Here is a 14,059-nt window from a genome sequence, read left to right on the forward strand (position 1 = left end):
CACCTGTCTGACCAAATTGGGTGTCCAGACCACCTTTGAATCTGAAATTGTAAAATTAATAGCAATTTCAGAATATTCAGTCCATTTATACTAACAAAATTATACATACAGTACTGTAATTGAAATTTTACAGAATGATAAAGGCAATTTAGCAACTTTGTTAAAATGCACATGGGGGAAATACATGAAAATAGGTTAATATTGTTTGTAAGGTTGATGGGAAATGTTTATTACTTTTATGATTTAAAAGATCTATAGCCCTAATACTCCATCCTGGGTGCATTCCACCAGGTAATGACCACAGCAAAAGTTTTCTACGAAGCTCTATTGTCACACAAACTTTTCACATTTTCAAACTTGATTCATCTTTCCTCCCCCCCCCCCTCATTCCAGGGGTTTTCTTTAAAAGGTCTTCATGCAAATGCCTTGGTTTCTCACAAATGATGGCCTCTGAAATGCTATCACCTGCTAACACTTTGTTGTGTATCCAAATTAATAAAAACTTTTTAACATCCTCAAGTGTTTGTGTTCTTTGTTTCGGGATTGTTGATATGCCTTTTGCCACTTTAATGTTCATAATGTCCTTTTTCTTAGCAAGTACAGTGCATATTGTTGACATAGATTTGTTGTACTGCCTAGCTAGTTCAACAACCTGTGCACCATTTTGATGTTTATGAATGCTCTCTTGTTTTTCCTCTATGGTCATTCTCACATGTGTTTTCTTGGCTTGAACCTTACCACTGGCTTTCTTGGGACTCATGGCAAGATATATCATAACAAATTTTATGTTCAAATAGCCAAAAATCCCAAAACAAATGTAATGCTTTACAAAGAATTCAGGCGCAATAGTTACTAGGCAGGAGACACTGGTAAACTGAGGCGCGATCACCATGCCACCACGCGCTAGGTCAGCCCATACGTATATCAACAAACTCCTTTCCCGAGGCAAAGTTTGTAACCCGATTCAAATTTTTCGAAGAAATTAGGCTCGTAACCCGAAAAGTTCATAAATATTCATTCGTAAGCCGAGGTGTCACTATATATAACTAAAAAATTAAACTCAGGATTACTTTCAAACCCCACCCCTTTTGCTCTACTCCATCGCCACCTACCTTCACCCTCCTCTATGATGTACTCTTCCATAGACACCTACGTTCACTGCATATAATGCTCCCCTCTACTCCTCCATCGTCACCTACTTTCACCCCCCCCCTCCGCTCTACTCCTCCAGGGTCGCAGACAATTTCACGAGCGTGAGAACTACGAGTTCTCTAACCACTCTCACACTCCTACTCTCTCACCAGTGAGGGGGAGGGAAGGAGGGAGGAAATGAAGGAAGAAAGGTGGGGGAGAGAGAATAGGCAGGGGGGAGGAGGGCCTAGATACATTTCTTCCATATAGATAGGTAGACTGAGGGAGAGCTGCTTGCCAAGAGCTCTATCAGACAGGCTTCCTATTCCTCAACCCTCCCTAATATGCCACATCCTGGTCAGGACAACTTGCTCGATTGTTATTCTTGGTGTGACTCGAGAACTGACCTCGAGGCGGGGCATGGGCATGGATTATCTCCCTGGGGCACGCACCTCCCTGCCCCAGCTCTCTCTCTCTCTCTCACATAATCTATCAAGGGTCTAACATGAGGTCATTGTGCCTACCAGAAGTGTATATGTCCAAGGCTGGCCACCTGTCTGGACCATTCAAATGTATAAACACGTAATTAGTCTATTAAAATTATATATAATGCTACAATTATAAATTAATTTGTTCATGGTCATTCGTTTATTAGTATTTTAATATGAGGTATATATACGCATGTATGTATACGTTGACGTACACATATATGATTATGTGTATGGAATGATTATGATTATGTGTAATCATATATGATTATATCTAATGGAATGCATTAGTAAGTGATGTGGTGGAGGCTGACTCCATACACAGGTTCAAGTGTAGATATGATAGAGCCCAATAGGCTCAGAAACCTGTACACCTGTTGATTGACGGTTGAGAGGTGGAACTAAAGAGCCAGAGCTCAACCCCAGCAAGAACAATTAGGCAAGTATATGAACGAATGCACATGTACACTTTCAAATGAATTAAGATACCTTGAGATACACAATGACTTAGTTTAAATAGTTTAAACACATTATGGTACTGATTTTGACATGCTGATGTCTGGAAGGGAGAGGGGGTGTGGGGGGTTATTGTCTGAGGTGGAGGACCAGAGGAGGGGGTCAGTGGAAGGATGGTGGCTGGAGGGATGCCATTGTTCTAATGGTTATGAAAACAATTATTGATGGCAGGAATTCAGTGTGTGTGTACTTCACCCGCACCATCACCATACTGTGCCCTGCTACAACCCCCCCCCCCACTCCACCCATGCTGTGCGGGGTGTATTACACATTATGGGATAACCGACTGTCTGTCCATTCCTGTCTGCTCGTTATGCTGCCCTTCCTTTTGAAAATTGTCTGCTTTATCGACTTCCTTCAAGACCACACGTTAGCCTCTTATCACGCCCTCTTACCACTCTCAGGGAGCCGGCTCTTCTATACAATAGTTGCCACTCAGTCCCCAAAGTGAAAGAGTGTCCGGGCATATGACTTGTTACGTGTACTTATTTGCGATTCGTTTGGGCTGTCACGTAAGGTGATTAGTGTTGGGTAAGGCTAGGCCAGGTCAGGTCAGACTAGGCTAGGTAAGGCTAGGCCAGGTCAGGTCTGGTCAGGTCTGGCTAGGCCAGGTCAGGCCAGGTCAGGTCTGGTCAGGTCTGGCTAGGCCAGGTCAGGTCAGGCCAGGCCAGGCTAGGCAGGGTGAGAGAAGTAAAGCGGCAGGTACTTACGTTTCCGAGAAAGTAGCGGCGGTAGTATATTGTTGATTTAGATTCGACGACATCCTGAAGCTAGTAGGTGGCGGCCTCATCGCTCTCGAACTTCTTGTTGTTGTAGGGGATACGAGGCACACCCAATATCCCCCTTACATTGATCACATCCCACACTAATATTTTTACTATTTCCGACACCAGATTTGTCTGTTTCGTATATGTATAATTGTTCAATATTAAAACCACAATAGAATGCTCTTAACAGTTACAATTTTCAACTTAACAGCCATATAGTTGGCAAGAACGCCGCCCGCCAGTGTAAATGTCTGTCAATCGGGTCAACCCAAGTGTTGCGTTTCCATGCGTTTCCAAAAGGGTCGCCCATGTTGGAATCGGTGAACGCCCTAGTAATATTGTTGAAAACATCTTAATAACTTATTAAACCAAAGGTCTTTTTATGTCAGAAGAACGGCAGAAACTAGATCTATATATGAAAACTCTTTCAGGACAAAATTTAAAGTAAAACTAAAGATATTTGTAGTTGTATAAAAGTTGCATTTTTCATCGGTCGTAGAGCCGGAAATCCGCAATATTCATCTCAGAACAATGCTTATTTCACGCAGAATCGTTAATAAACGTAAGATTTTTATACGTCTCAAGAAAGATAGAAACATAAATTTAGTTTAATCTACTGGGCGCATCCGATCTCACGATCGTCGTCGCCCCTAAATCAACACAACAACTTTAATCTAGTTTTACATAATCTAGTTTTACTTTAAATTTTGTCCTGAAAGTTTTCATATATAGATCTAGTTTCTGCCGTTCTTCTGACATAAAAAGACCTTTGGTTTAATAAGTTATTAAGATGTTTTCAACAATATTACTAGGGCGTTCACCGATTCCAACATGGGCGACCCTTTTGGAAACGCATGGAAACGCAACACTTGGGTTGACCCGATTGACAGACTGGTTATATTCCAACAGGGTCTGAGACAGTACACATGTCCACATCCCAATGCCCGCCCTTCCCTTTTTCAGCAATTTCTCCAGCTTTGAAAGGTGCTGTCATTGTGCAGCAGTACTCCACTCTAGAGAGCACAAGCGTTTTGAAAAGTATCATCATCGGTATAGCATCTCTAGTGTGAAAAGTTCTTGTTATCCAACCTGTCATTTTTCTTGCAGTTGTGACGGCTACTTTATTGTGTTCTTTAAAGGTAAGGTCTTCCGACATGAGTACACCCAGATCCTTTACATTGCCTTTTCGTTCTATGTTATGAGAGGGAGGGTGAAAAGAGAAAAAGGAAACAAGGATGGGGAAATGGTCACTGTTATGGAGGTCACCATGAATCCACTACGTGAGATCTAAGTAAAGGGACGACGAGCAGAGAGAAAGATCAAGACAGGAAAGAGTGCGAATTTCAGAGTCCACATGGGTGGGCTCTCCAGAATTCAGAAGAGACAGGGAGGAGAGAGGACGAACGGTTCAAGGCGGCGGCCTCGGGTGTTTGTCAGAGCATCGCCCCAGAGGGAATGTCGACAGTTGAAATCACCCAACAGGAGCACTGGCTCTGGCAATGAGTCCAGGAGATGCTTAAGATCAGGAAGGGAAAGCGGGACATTTGGGGGGAGATAAATGCAACAGACTGTATACCATTTACTCTCAAAAACACGGGCACCAGAACAATGGATGAGCGATGGAAACAGTATGGGGACGAGGGGAATATCAGATCAAATTAAGAGAGCAGTAGAGTTATGGGCCCCAGCAAGAGCTGGGGGGGGGGGTGGAGAAAGAAAGGAATAACCAGGAAAGTGACCAGGACGAGCACCAAGCATTGGTTCCTGGAGACAAACACAAAGCGGTGAAAACTGTGTAATTAGAAGTTGAAGTTCATGGAAGTTGGCATAAAATCCACGAATATTCCACTGAAGAATAGACATTATCAAAAAGAGAAAGGACACCAACAGAACAATGAAGAACACAGCATATCAAATAATCTCAGGATCAGGGTTAGGAGGCATGGGTAAACTGAGTAAGGATGGAGTGAAGGGAGCGGGAGGACAGACCAGAGGCGGACGGGTTGGGTCCAGAGGAGACCGCAGAGAGGGGAGGTCAAGGACAGGAGGAGGAGGAGGGGGGGGGGGGGACCTCAGCAAGGGCAGTAACAGAGGGAATCACGGGCTAAAGAAACCATCATAGCTGGGACACGGGGCCCGACCACCAAAATGGAAGGGGACGGAGCAAGAGATCAAGCTGGGGGTGCCATAGGACAATTAGAACAGTAAATATCAGGTCCACTTCTTTCATCTGCTAATGAGAAATAGCTAAAACAGCAGAAGCTTTCAAGATAAAAGTGCAGAAACGTTAGTTATCGGATCAGCCTGGATGTGGTAGCCATGTTTCCTACAAAGAATCTCAGAGCAGGTAATCATTAAAAATGCTGATCCCGGTTAAACTGATAATTGAACAAGAATCCAAACCATGTTACGACATACCTGTGAAGTATACACCCCTTTCTTGGCGACTTAATTACAAATTCTGCTCTGATTACACAGTTGAATTCATTCAATAAAATTGTAGTTTTTGCTCTATTGCAGGTGTTAATAAATCCCTTTAAACATTTTTGTGACCTAGTTATTTGCTCAAAAAATGCTAGAACGTTCCAAAGGCTGTAGTACTGTACAATAGTTTTCAACGTCATGTCTGCAAACTTTAACTTGCCTTTTTTTTTTATTTTATTCCACTTAATACATTTTTTCAAATATCATTAAGTACAACTAGCTTAAAAAGATACCAAATTGAACACTTTACCTGCAAAGAAATTTCACAGTACTGTATGTTAGTAAAATATCGACAAGCTAATTTACATTTGCCCAGACGCTGGAAGCGCCCAAAATTGTTAAGGGGCAAAAAATGGGATAGGGTTATATTAATGGTTTGATGTCTACCTTGTTAAGAGAATAAGCTGCTACTCTAGTTACAGTGTCATTAATCTTAGTTGCTTGCTTGGCGTGTTCCCTAATCACGGGCTACATTCATCAAGTACAGTACTGTAGTTACACAAGTACAGCACTTACAAACCTGTACATCTTTTCTCAAGCTTTGGCGGCTTTAATAAATGTAAACAAACAGTTTGAGCTCTAAAGTACTGTACTAGGAGGCTGTTTATGACATTTGACTGGCAAGTTTTGATTTACGAACTGTTTAATAAATGTACAAGTCCCCGAAGATTGAAAAAAAAGACGGATTCGTAAGTATATTAGATGCGAAAATGCAAGTTGAATCCTGTCTGGTATTTATGAGGGCATCTTAATATACTCACTTGAATAGTGGCAATGTTAATTTTATATTACATAATATGCAATCTCGCCCATTTTGCTTTTTTTTTTTTAATTTCTAATTGATGTTTTGCCAGTTAAAACTCAATCTCCATTTCTCTGTAAACCTTTATAAATGGGAGTAATGCTGTAGTCGAGTTACTTAGCAGAATTGTGCTCTCACCAGTTACAACTCTTTTTATTTGTAATTGTTATACAGTAGTTTTGTAATTTATCCATCTTTTCTACTGAACCGGAAAGTCACAAATTCTCATATACTGTAGAGGGTAACTAGTTTTAAATTACTGTATATAGCAAGTATCTCATTCCTTTTACATTCTAATACAAGCTGAAGTTGACATTTGTTACCGATGCTCTTGCGTGAAGTGTGCCTTTTAACCAGCTTATATAACCAAGTATTGCCTTCAGAATGCCAAGTATAAAGGCCACACTGTATACCACTGACACAGTATAAACACAAATCTACAAGACTTCATAACAATCTTTAGTACAGGACTAATGAAAGTAAATTACATAAGAACTTTATTACTTATACCTGTACAAAAGAACAGAGGACCATTCTTAAATCATTTCAGACTATTCACAAGAAGTTACATGTAACAGCTACACTTGATAGCCAACAAATGTACCCTTGCCAATACATTCTCCAATGAAGAACCAGCACAGCACTTCAACCGTCACCAAAGTGTTACGCCAAGCATCCTGTAAACAAGTTAACACTGCATTAGGTCGGGAGCTATCATTAATCATTTAAAAAAAAGGGGGGGGGGGGAGGGGGAGCAAATACTAACTAGATACATCAATTATTATACTACATCAAATATTTACAAAAATGTAGCAATCTCACAACATTGTGGTGCAATTTGTCTCCATCCATGCAATACAGGGGTGAGGGGGAACCCATCTTCCCACAATGTGAAAATAGCCTCCGAGCCCTGCCCAGGCAACACTGGGCAAGGCTCGGCTGTCTTTCAGCTGTGATTCCTCTAAGGCAACAAATTTGGAACAGTAGTTCATAATTGTGAAAAAAATTTAAAATATAAAATTTTTGGGACAAACAGAATACCAGGAGTAAAAAGAATGCAAAAAAGTATAGGAGCATGTCTTATAAAGTCTGGAGCAATGAATAATCTTTTGGTAGCGCAAGGCATGTACTTATTGCATGTGCACTGTGATAATGGAAGTTTAAGGGGATAGCAGTTTTACAGAATGAGATCAGTATGATACCTAGGAGTTACAATAATAATTATAATGGGTAGTAATGAAATGCTATAAAGTAATTACAGTATCAATGTTCCAAGCCTGGGGACACTAGCACCATCACAACAATAAAGGCTCAAATATTCAGGATGTCAATACAAGAGCATACAACACAAGTCGAGTGATGTCAAAGACATCAGATTCAACATGGATTCTATTGAACCTAGTTCAATTTTGGTTTTTACAGCACCTAAATTATTGGGATCGTCTCAAAGCTCTTCAAATGTACTCACTAGAAAGGAGATGAGAGAGATCAAATATACACGTAAAAAATACTGGAGGGTCAGGTCCCAAATCTACACTGTAAAATAACATACTGGAGTGAACGATATGGAAGAAAATGCAGAATAGAACCAGTGAAGAACAGGGGTTGCTATAAGCACAACCGGAAAACATTGTATAAACATCAGAGGTCCATGATTGTTCAACATCCTCCCAGCGAGTAAGAAATATTGTCAGGACAACCATGGACATCAAGAGAAATCTAGATAGTTTTCTTCAAGAAGTGCCGGACTAACCAGGCTGTAGTGGATATGTGGGCCTGCAGGCCACTCCAAGCAACAGCCTGTTGGACCAAGCTCATGGAAGTCAAGCCTGGCCTGAGGCCAGGCTTGGGAAGTAGAAGAACTCCCAGAACTCAATCAAGCAGGTATATGCACATTGCAGAATAAATACTGAAACTACAGGTGTGACTATGTACTTGGCAAGAAGAGTACAGCATATTCCAGTACACAACAATAGAGGAGGAAGAATAATAACTAGCTTGCCTCATGATTACTGCTCTCAAAGATGAGAGCAATTATCACAGTCAATGAATGTGACTGGAGGAGTGTTACTAGTTGAGTACCACAGGATTCAGTTCTTACACCAGTAATGTTCATCTTACATAAATGCTCTACCAGAAGGAACACAGAATGATATGAATGCTTGCTAATGATGCTAAACTATTTGGAAAGATGAGAGACTTGATTGTCATGCCCTTCAAATTAATCTAGATAAAATAAGTCCTTTGAGCACCATGTTGCACATGGATTTCAATGAATAAATGCCATGGTACAGAATGTGGAATTGGAGAAAATAGACCACACACAACTTACAAATTATGTGGAATGGAATTAAAGAACAAACGATCTGTGGGTGGTTTTGGATAGACTGTCACCAAACTAACACAAAGAACATTGTACGAGCAGCATGTGTGTTGCTTTCCAACTTCAAAATCACTTAATTACATGGATGGTTAAATACTTAAAACTGTTCATGACAGACTGAAATTGGAATATGCAGCAATTGTATGGTGCCTTTATCTCAAGCAGCACATCAATAAACTGGAAAAGGTGCAAAGGCATGCTACAAAATGGATGCCAGAATGGAAAAAGAAGAGTTACGAGGAGAGCCGATGTTAAATAAACCAAAGCTAATAGAGGGGGGGAAAAAAAAAAAAAAAAAAAGAGGCAATATGATCACTTATAGAATAACAGGACTACCAAATTGACAGGAATTTCTAACACTAGCCACTTAAAGAACAAGAGGTCACAGATTCAAGCTAACAAAACAAAGGTGCTATATTAGGAAGTCTTTTTGCAATCAAAGTGGTAGACAGTCAGAACAAGCCAAGCAAGAAGCTGGAGGTGGCCAAAACCCTCAGTACAGTAGTTTCAAAGCGTTATATGATAGTACAGTACTGGGAAGATGGGACACCACTCATCCTGCAATGAAACTTGGGGACTACCAGACCCTGAAGTATAAACCAAACGGACATCAAGAGATTCCAGGGCAGTGACATACATTTGGACACGTTTCCTTACACCCGATGCCTTAGTTCACATTACAGTAAATATGTACCCAGGAGTTAAGAAACTCCGGTTCATTGCATTCTAGGAAAGGTTAGTTACAGACCTTGAGAAACCTCAATAAGCCACAAAGGTCACTTGACCATGATGGAAAATTATGGCCTAGCAATGTGTTCCATATACAGTACTGTAATGCCAAACTACTATTTACAGAGCTTTTCTGAATCTAAACTTATTCCAAGTTTAAAAATGTCTAAAATATACCACCAGAGGTGTACATGGCATAATAAGGACTCATTACACCACTATACAAGTACATCTTTAAATTTTAAAGCCGCATGTATAGGCATCCTGTAGACAACACACTGACATTCAACACTTATTGAGGACAAAATTCCTACAATGTAACTAGACACTAAAATTACCTTTACTGAGAGTTGCTTCCATGCCCCAGTCTGAGCACTCTTCATTATGTTACCAAATCCCTGAACGACACTGCCGAACTCCGCAGGTGTGGGAGGAACAAGCTCAACTCTGGCATACCGAACAAATGTATTTAATTTCGGGGTGGCAACATCCACAGCAGCTGTATGAAAATTTAGAAAGTTTCCATTAGTTCCAGTGACAAAGTATATTTAGTTTTTATAAGATAGAATAACATGAACTTGTTACAATATTGGGCTTCTGAAAGTCCTGAAGCACGAAAGTGCACCTATAGCAAACTTCAGTTAACTTTTGTTGCTAATGTTAGCAGTACAGAAAGGTATTGGAAGTGAACCAAAGTCCAAACTTTCCTGTAATTTTCCTTTAATTTACATAAAGAATTAGAAAATATTCAAAGTTCCTAAACAATAAATGTAATGGTAGTTTAACATAGTAATTGGCCAATTTACAAGTTATAACTATACAGTACCTGTACTGTAAAATGTTTGTCTAACAAATGTCAATTAACAGCAATGTGAAGAACAAGAACAAAGCTAAAAGCTTGAACAATGCTAAATACACCCAATCTACGACCTCATGCTTGACTAACTGCACCATGACAAGCCAACGAGGCTCCCCATCCTTGACTACTCTACACCAGGACTGTGCCAGTGTTCAAGTTGGTAGCAATTAACTCAATCCATTGGATTTGATGGTTCAGTGATAAAGCTAAGGGGCCAGATTCACGAAGCAGTTACACAAGCACTTACGAACCTGTACATCTTTTCTCAATCTTTGGCGACTTTGTTTACAATTATTAAACAGTTAATGAGCTCCAAAGCACCAGGAGGCTGTTTATAACAATAACAACAGTTGATTGGCAAGTTTTCATGCTTGAAAACTGTTTAAATAAATGTAACCAAAGCCACCAAAGCCTGAGGAAAGATGTACACGTTCGTAAGTACTTGTGTAACCGCTTCGTGAATCTGGCCCAAGGTAACCCACGAACCACACAACACGTACATGGGCATCCCCCCCCCTGGTGGTGGAGGTACGAGGGAAGGGAGTCCCCTTGGGCGACCACCACACAAACACTGGCAACATGAGTGACAACACTGGACGCGTGATCCTGTGGTCCTGGGTTCGATCCCGGGCACCGGCGAGAAACAATAGGCAGAGTTTCTTTCACCCTGATGCCTCTGTTACCTAGCAGTAAAATAGGTACCTGGGAGTTAGTCAGCTGTCACGGGCTGCTTCCTGGGGGTGGAGGCCTGGTCGAGGACCGGGCCGCGGGGACACTAAGCCCCGAAATCATCTCAAGATAACCACCACGGCAGGGTGAGGGAGGAGTCACCCTGGACCACCACGGCAGGGTGAGGGAGGAGTCACCCTGGACCACCACGGCAGGGTGAGGGAGGAGTCACCCTGGACCACCACGGCAGGGTGAGGGAGGAGTCACCCTGGACCACCACGGCAGGGTGAGGGAGGAGTCACCCTGGACCACCACGGCAGGGCGAGGGAGGAGTCACCCTGGACCACCACGGCAGGGCGAGGGAGGAGTCACCCTGGACCACCACGGCAGGGCGAGGGAGGAGTCACCCTGGACCACCACGGCAGGGTGAGGGAGGAGTCACCCTGGACCACCACGGCAGGGTGAGGGAGGAGTCACCCTGGACCACCACGGCAGGGTGAGGGAGGAGTCACCCTGGACCACCACGGCAGGGTGAGGGAGGAGTCACCCTGGACCACCACGGCAGGGTGAGGGAGGAGTCACCCTGGACCACCACGGCAGGGTGAGGGAGGAGTCACCCTGGACCACCACGGCAGGTGAGGGAGGAGTCACCCTGGACCACCACGGCAGGGTGAGGGAGGAGTCACCCTGGACCACCACGGCAGGGTGAGGGAGGAGTCACCCTGGACCACCACGGCAGGGTGAGGGAGGAGTCACCCTGGACCACCACGGCAGGTGAAGGAAGAGTCACCCTAGAGCACCACACTAACACGGCCACCAGTCCTCACCCTAGAGCACCACACTAACACGGCCACCAGTCCTCACCCTAGAGCACCACACTAACATGTACACCAGTCCTCACCCTAGAGCACCACACTAACACAGCCACCAGTCCTCACCCTAGAGCACCACACTAACACAGCCACCAGTCCTCACCCTAGAGCACCACACTAACACAGCCACCAGTCCTCACCCTAGAGCACCACACTAACACGGCCACCAGTCCTCACCCTAGAGCACCACACTAACACAGCCACCAGTCCTCACCCTAGAGCACCACACTAACACAGCCACCAGTCCTCACCCTAGAGCACCACACTAACACAGCCACCAGTCCTCACCCTAGAGCACCACACTAACACGGCCACCAGTCCTCACCCTAGAGCACCACACTAACACAGCCACCAGTCCTCACCCTAGAGCACCACACTAACACAGCCACCAGTCCTCACCCTAGAGCAACACACTAACACGGCCACCAGTCCTCACCCTAGAGCACCACACTAACACGGCCACCAGTCCTCACCCTAGAGCACCACACTAACACGTACACCAGTCCTCACCCTAGAGCACCACACTAACACAGCCACCAGTCCTCACCCTAGAGCACCACACTAACACGGCCACCAGTCCTCACCCTAGAGCACCACACTAACACGGCCACCAGTCCTCACCCTAGAGCAACACACTAACGCGGCCACCAGTCCTCACCCTAGAGCACCACACTAACGCGGCCACCAGTCCTCACCCTAGAGCACCACACTAACACGGCCACCAGTCCTCACCCTAGAGCACCACACTAACACGGCCACCAGTCCTCACCCTAGAGCACCACACTAACACGGCCACCAGTCCTCACCCTAGCACAATACTCACACTTGGCCAGGCCAGGGATCCTGGCGATGAGCTTGCTCATGATGAGTGTATGAGGGTGAGTGTGTGAGGGTGAGAGAGTGTGAGGCTGAGTGTGAGGGGCCGGCGCCGGGGTCCTCACTGCGCATGCGCATCACCTCAGGTTCCAACACTCTCCATATATATTTATTTATACATATAAACAATAAGGTACAATGTGTTTGTGAGGAAATGTATATGTTTATCTCTCAGAATGTTCGGTTATATGTTTATTGTTTGTGATGTGTGTCTATGTATGTATTAACACCATGTACTGAACGGGGTGAAAAGAGCTTGAGCTACCTCATCTCTTTGTATTTTACCTCAATAAACTTTTTTCAATTTCAATGTCAATGTATTGTGAGAGAACATAACATTGGTGTTCTTACGGTCTTGTAAAGCCACTATAACAGGCACAGCGTTAGCTCCTTAATCTAACTGAGAAGGAACAGTATTAAGGTTGCCAGAGTTTAGCCTTAATTCATTCTCTTCACCTCTTCTAAACATCTGCATTTACTATTTGTGTCTGCAGAATCGAGCTATTAGCTCTTGCACTCCGCCTCTCTAATCAATTTATTTTTCCTCTATTATGTCTACTACATATATATATTTCTCTTACACACACACCCCCAGGAAGTAGTCCGTAACAGCTGTCGAAGTCCCAGGTACCTATTTACTGCTAGGTAAATAGGTGCATCAGGATGATAGAAACCCTGCAAATTTGTTTCTGCCCCTGCCGGGGATCGAACCCGGGGGACTACGACCCCAGAGCGGTGTCCACTCAGCAGCAAGGCCCCTGTCGGGTGGTTGAGGGGATGTCATCTTTACCTAAGTTTACCCTGAGAGCCACTAACAATATTGGCCTCGACGAGGATATATCTATCATCATACTATCATGCAAGAGGAGCCACACATCTATGGTTCATCCAATAAAATCAGCAGACTTCTAGATGTTACTACTGCTCGGCTTAGACTCGGTTACAAGTATCTCTGGGAATTGTCATTATCTGCTGATGTAGACCTGACCAAATGTAAACTGTGTCAACAAAATTATTCGCACACCCTCTGTCACTATGTGATGGAGTGCGAAAAATTAAGAGACAATTCTATAACAAATGTACCAACGATGTGTCAATATTTCATTCAAAATGATCAGCTACCAGAAATTTTAGCCAAATATCCCCAGTTTGCTAACTGTAGGTAGTAACTAGGTGATTGTAACCTATCCACCGCTGCCCACTGGATGGGGGGCGGTTGATGGATTGATTGATGAAGATTAAGCTATCCAAAAGTTGGCACGGGCATGATTAGCTCATAAGTGGTGGCCCTTTTGAGCCATTACCAGTATCAATAGATGATACTGGAGATCTCTGGAGGTGCGACTGCACCCTGCGTGACGGGAGATGTCTAGCTCCCGTCGTGAGGGGCGGTGTGCAGGACAAACATATCAATTGTGACACTAACTCTCCACATATGTCAGTTGCTTAATTTAGAAACTGTACTTGTGGTCGATCTCGAACC

At 43.6% G+C, this 14,059-nt stretch overlaps 1 protein-coding gene and 1 long non-coding RNA gene across 2 annotated transcripts; one reads left to right on the forward strand and one right to left on the reverse strand.

Annotated features, from left to right (window-relative positions):
• The first annotated feature begins 1,614 nt into the window (after nt 1–1,614).
• LOC138356225 (uncharacterized) lies at nt 1,615–2,980 on the forward strand. Its single transcript, XR_011224265.1, has 2 exons — nt 1,615–2,746; nt 2,792–2,980. It is a non-coding gene; the product is annotated as an uncharacterized lncRNA (long non-coding RNA).
• A 3,692-nt stretch (nt 2,981–6,672) lies between these two features.
• On the reverse strand, nt 6,673–12,682 carry LOC138356224 (ATP synthase subunit g, mitochondrial-like). The gene is made up of 3 exons (XM_069311971.1): nt 12,524–12,682; nt 9,639–9,799; nt 6,673–6,865 (listed from the first exon to the last, which is right to left on the reverse strand). The coding sequence occupies exons 1-3, from the start codon at nt 12,561–12,563 to the stop codon at nt 6,767–6,769; spliced, it is 300 nt and encodes a 99-aa protein (XP_069168072.1). The 5' UTR covers nt 12,564–12,682; the 3' UTR covers nt 6,673–6,766.
• Nucleotides 12,683–14,059: the final 1,377 nt, after the last annotated feature.

The sequence above is a fragment of the Procambarus clarkii genome, chromosome 71 (assembly GCF_040958095.1).
Source record: "Procambarus clarkii isolate CNS0578487 chromosome 71, FALCON_Pclarkii_2.0, whole genome shotgun sequence".
NCBI classification, from domain to species: Eukaryota; Metazoa; Arthropoda; class Malacostraca; order Decapoda; family Cambaridae; genus Procambarus; species Procambarus clarkii.

What these genes read in the sequence shown, in the direction of transcription:
- LOC138356224 (XM_069311971.1), bottom strand. Translation starts at nt 12,563, where the DNA reads ATGAGCAAGCTCATCGCCAGGATCCCTGGCCTGGCCAAGT. An exon ending in GATCCCTGGCCTGGCCAAGT is followed by an intron (nt 9,800 to 12,523) that starts GTGAGTATTGTG and finishes ATTTTCATACAG; the next exon opens with CTGCTGTGGATGTTGCCACC. An exon ending in GGAAGCAACTCTCAGTAAAG is followed by an intron (nt 6,866 to 9,638) that starts GTAATTTTAGTG and finishes ACTTGTTTACAG; the next exon opens with GATGCTTGGCGTAACACTTT.